Below are 2,969 nucleotides of genomic sequence, written 5' to 3'. Positions count from 1 at the left end.
TTGAGTTGATCGCCACCCTGTGACTGGGCGATCACCATCATCAACCATGATATTTGCCGGGTTAATGTCATTGTGAACAAGCCCCAGCGAGTGTAAATGACGAATACCCAGTTCAATTTCCCGTAAACAGGCATCTCTATCGAAAGCTTTTGTGTCTTGTAGTCTCTCATCAAGCGTCATCTTGTATCTCTTAAGGCAGATTCCTCGAATGCGGCCGTTGGTAACAACGCAGCCTATATAGGCGGCTATATTAGGATGAGGGTTTGCTTTTAGAATTTCACAGACCAAAACTTCATTTAATATTTCGTTGCTGCTTTGTAGTGTAGCCGGTGAATCGCCGTAACTCAATAGATTTGGTTCCTTGATATAGTACTTTGATGAAGAGAGCTCCATTGCCTGCGAGAAGTGGTCTGAAAAAAGTGGCCAAATATTTTCGAGAGGGATTGGGACCATTTCAAGTTGATTTATATCCACCGGAGAGAATGTGCCAATGCGATCTTTTGTAGTAGCGTAAAAATATTGGTGATTTTGTCCCTTGATAATGAGTTTGGTAAATGCGAATTCCAGATCGCCATCTTTTTCAATAAAGGCTTGGCCTCGCTGGTAGATTTCCATGTCGACTTGGGGGAGAGCAAAATGGACTGCTGGATTAGGCACGCACGTTGACAGTTGAACTTGGACTGCACGCCATGAAGAAAATAGTCGCAAGGAAGAGAGTAACCGGCACGGGGGAATTTTATTCCGCCCTTGCGCTTTACGGTCAGTGCTCGTTGCAATTGCACCAGAAAGTCAACATTGAAGTGCAATTGCACCTGGCTCAAGCACGTGCATTCAATGCCTCGCGTTGGGCCGGAATGATGTGGTATCAATTGATGTATTGATGTAACATTGCTTGAAGGAGCTTCTGAATGAGTTATTGTATTATTCCTCACTGAGGCGCCGTGTACCCTTTAAATCGTGCGCGAGCCAGAAATATCGTGCACAATACACATTCCTTGTTTTGCTTAGGGTTAGGGTTGGGGATAAGAAAGCGGTATTGGGAGTACGAGATATAACTCGAGATATTCGACGATACAGAGGTATCTTCGACCATCTCTGCAAAAGATGTACCCCATTCCTTCCAGAAATTCGGCGTGTCTACCATGAGAACGCGGAAACCGTCCAAGTAGCCAGCTCATTAGCCCAGAGGACACTCTCTAATGATGTTCTCAACGACCTGAAACCTATCCTTGAAAAGCCGACGTGAGTACTCTTGTAGAAAACAGTTTATTAGGCAACTATTGACGCCGTTCAGCGGAGTTCGTCTCTTGTCGAACCATATCTCGAGACTATATCTCGAGCACAGGCCGTCCTTTTTTTAGGCTCGGTTCGGAAAAGAGAACTTGTACGCTCTCACCACGATCAAAGATCCACATCCGAAAATAATTGTATTTGTATTGATGTCTGGAGCTCAACTCGAATTCTCGCATGAGTCACACATAGGTACAGTGTCACACCGAAATTGCCTGTTGCACGAGGGCTACGATCACGGGACCTAGGGCACAGCCCCTCACCGACTTCTTGCATTTATAGAGGCCTTTGGTCCCTCAAGGCCTTGAGGAGAACCAAGGATCTTTTATACCAAAGACTGTTATAAGATGAATTGAGCTATTTACTTTAAGCCCTCTTGAGTCCTTGTCGCATACAGTGAGAGGGGTGCCAGCATCGAATGGCTTGATACATATGCCGTATTTGAATCTCTTCAAGACGCGGAACTTGAGAGACTTTAGCATGAAATTTCATCAGGACGTGACGCAAACAAAACCCGTTGATGTATTCGGTACCTGTTCTAAAATTGTACAGTTTAATAGCCTATCCGCGGCTTGCCTTATTACACTCAGGGGTTTGCTCTAGCATTTGCATGCAAAATTGTCTTACAAGATTAGATATGAAGACTAGGGTCCTAATCCTGGCACAACCGGGTCCATGTTAGCTAATAGTAAAGAGGTGGTAGGGTCGAGCTCGTCCCACAAAGACTGATACCCCGAGAGCTGGTCGTCGTGACTCGAATGCAGGACGTCACCGAAGAGGTCGTAGAGTTGTGCATTGCCCGGCTGGGGGAGTCCATGATCAGTAAACTCTTCAAAGTGGGTAGCAGATGCAGGTTCCAAAGCCAACTGAGATGAGGCTACTCCCTGACCCATAGAAATAGGAATTGAGTTCTGATTGTGATTGACTCTTTCACTTCCTGGGTCAGACAGGAGGAGCCCCGGTACCTCGACGTCACATTCCTTCTCAGCTCGAGAAAATCCCAGCCGTCTCTTGACTTCTTTCAACATCTCATCATATGCCTGCTTTATCTCTTTGCGGCCCTCTACAGAGGCATTGCACTTGTGTGTCCCGAATATGCTAGCGTAACGGAATTGAGTAGAGCAGGATGGACACTGGCGGTTTACTTCGAAATCTGTTTTGCATGTTAGAAATCGGCAGTCAATCGAGGAGCAAGGCATCCTACGCGTAGCAACATGTCGTACGAATTCTTGCTGCCGCTTGAATCTTTTCCTCTTGCATTTACGTTTTGGGCATTTAAGAACCCTTGGGTCTTTATGAACCCTTAACCTGTATCCTGGAGCAGGTGCCGAAAACATTTGGTCACAAGGCTCGCCACTTATTCTCCCAACACCGGGGTCATCGCCGTCCGCAAGCGGGTATGAAGCGCCTGAAACTGGACGTCCGTGGGAGTCTTCCGTATCAGTCGATCCCTCTGTGTCTCCACTGGATATGCTGACGACTTTGTCGCTTCGTTTTAATCGTTCGGGGCAAGATACTGTGCCAGACGTTGTGTTGCTATTGGCACAGCAAACAGAATCAAGCCGATTAATCAGCAAAGTAATTTGGGACTGTGAATTAGTAAGCATCGTGGTGGTTTAGGTACAGCGAGTGCCATACCTGATGCAGCTTAATATGTGCCCATATATCCTGGAAAGAGA

At 46.4% G+C, this 2,969-nt stretch overlaps 1 protein-coding gene across 1 annotated transcript; it reads right to left on the bottom strand.

Moving 5' to 3' along the window:
* Positions 1-1,934: 1,934 nt before the first annotated feature.
* MAA_11157 (egg shell protein) lies at positions 1,935-2,550 on the bottom strand (the record flags this gene model as incomplete). Its single annotated transcript, XM_011413123.1, has 2 exons — positions 1,935-2,443; positions 2,514-2,550. The coding sequence occupies 2 exons, from the start codon at positions 2,548-2,550 to the stop codon at positions 1,935-1,937; spliced, it is 546 nt and encodes a 181-aa protein (XP_011411425.1).
* Positions 2,551-2,969: the final 419 nt, after the last annotated feature.

The sequence above is a fragment of the Metarhizium robertsii genome (genome assembly GCF_000187425.2).
Source record: "Metarhizium robertsii ARSEF 23 chromosome Unknown MAA_Scf_4, whole genome shotgun sequence".
NCBI lineage: Eukaryota > Fungi > Ascomycota > Sordariomycetes > Hypocreales > Clavicipitaceae > Metarhizium > Metarhizium robertsii.
Note: the sequence above shows the minus strand (reverse complement) of the source record. Positions and strands in the feature narration are given on the sequence as shown.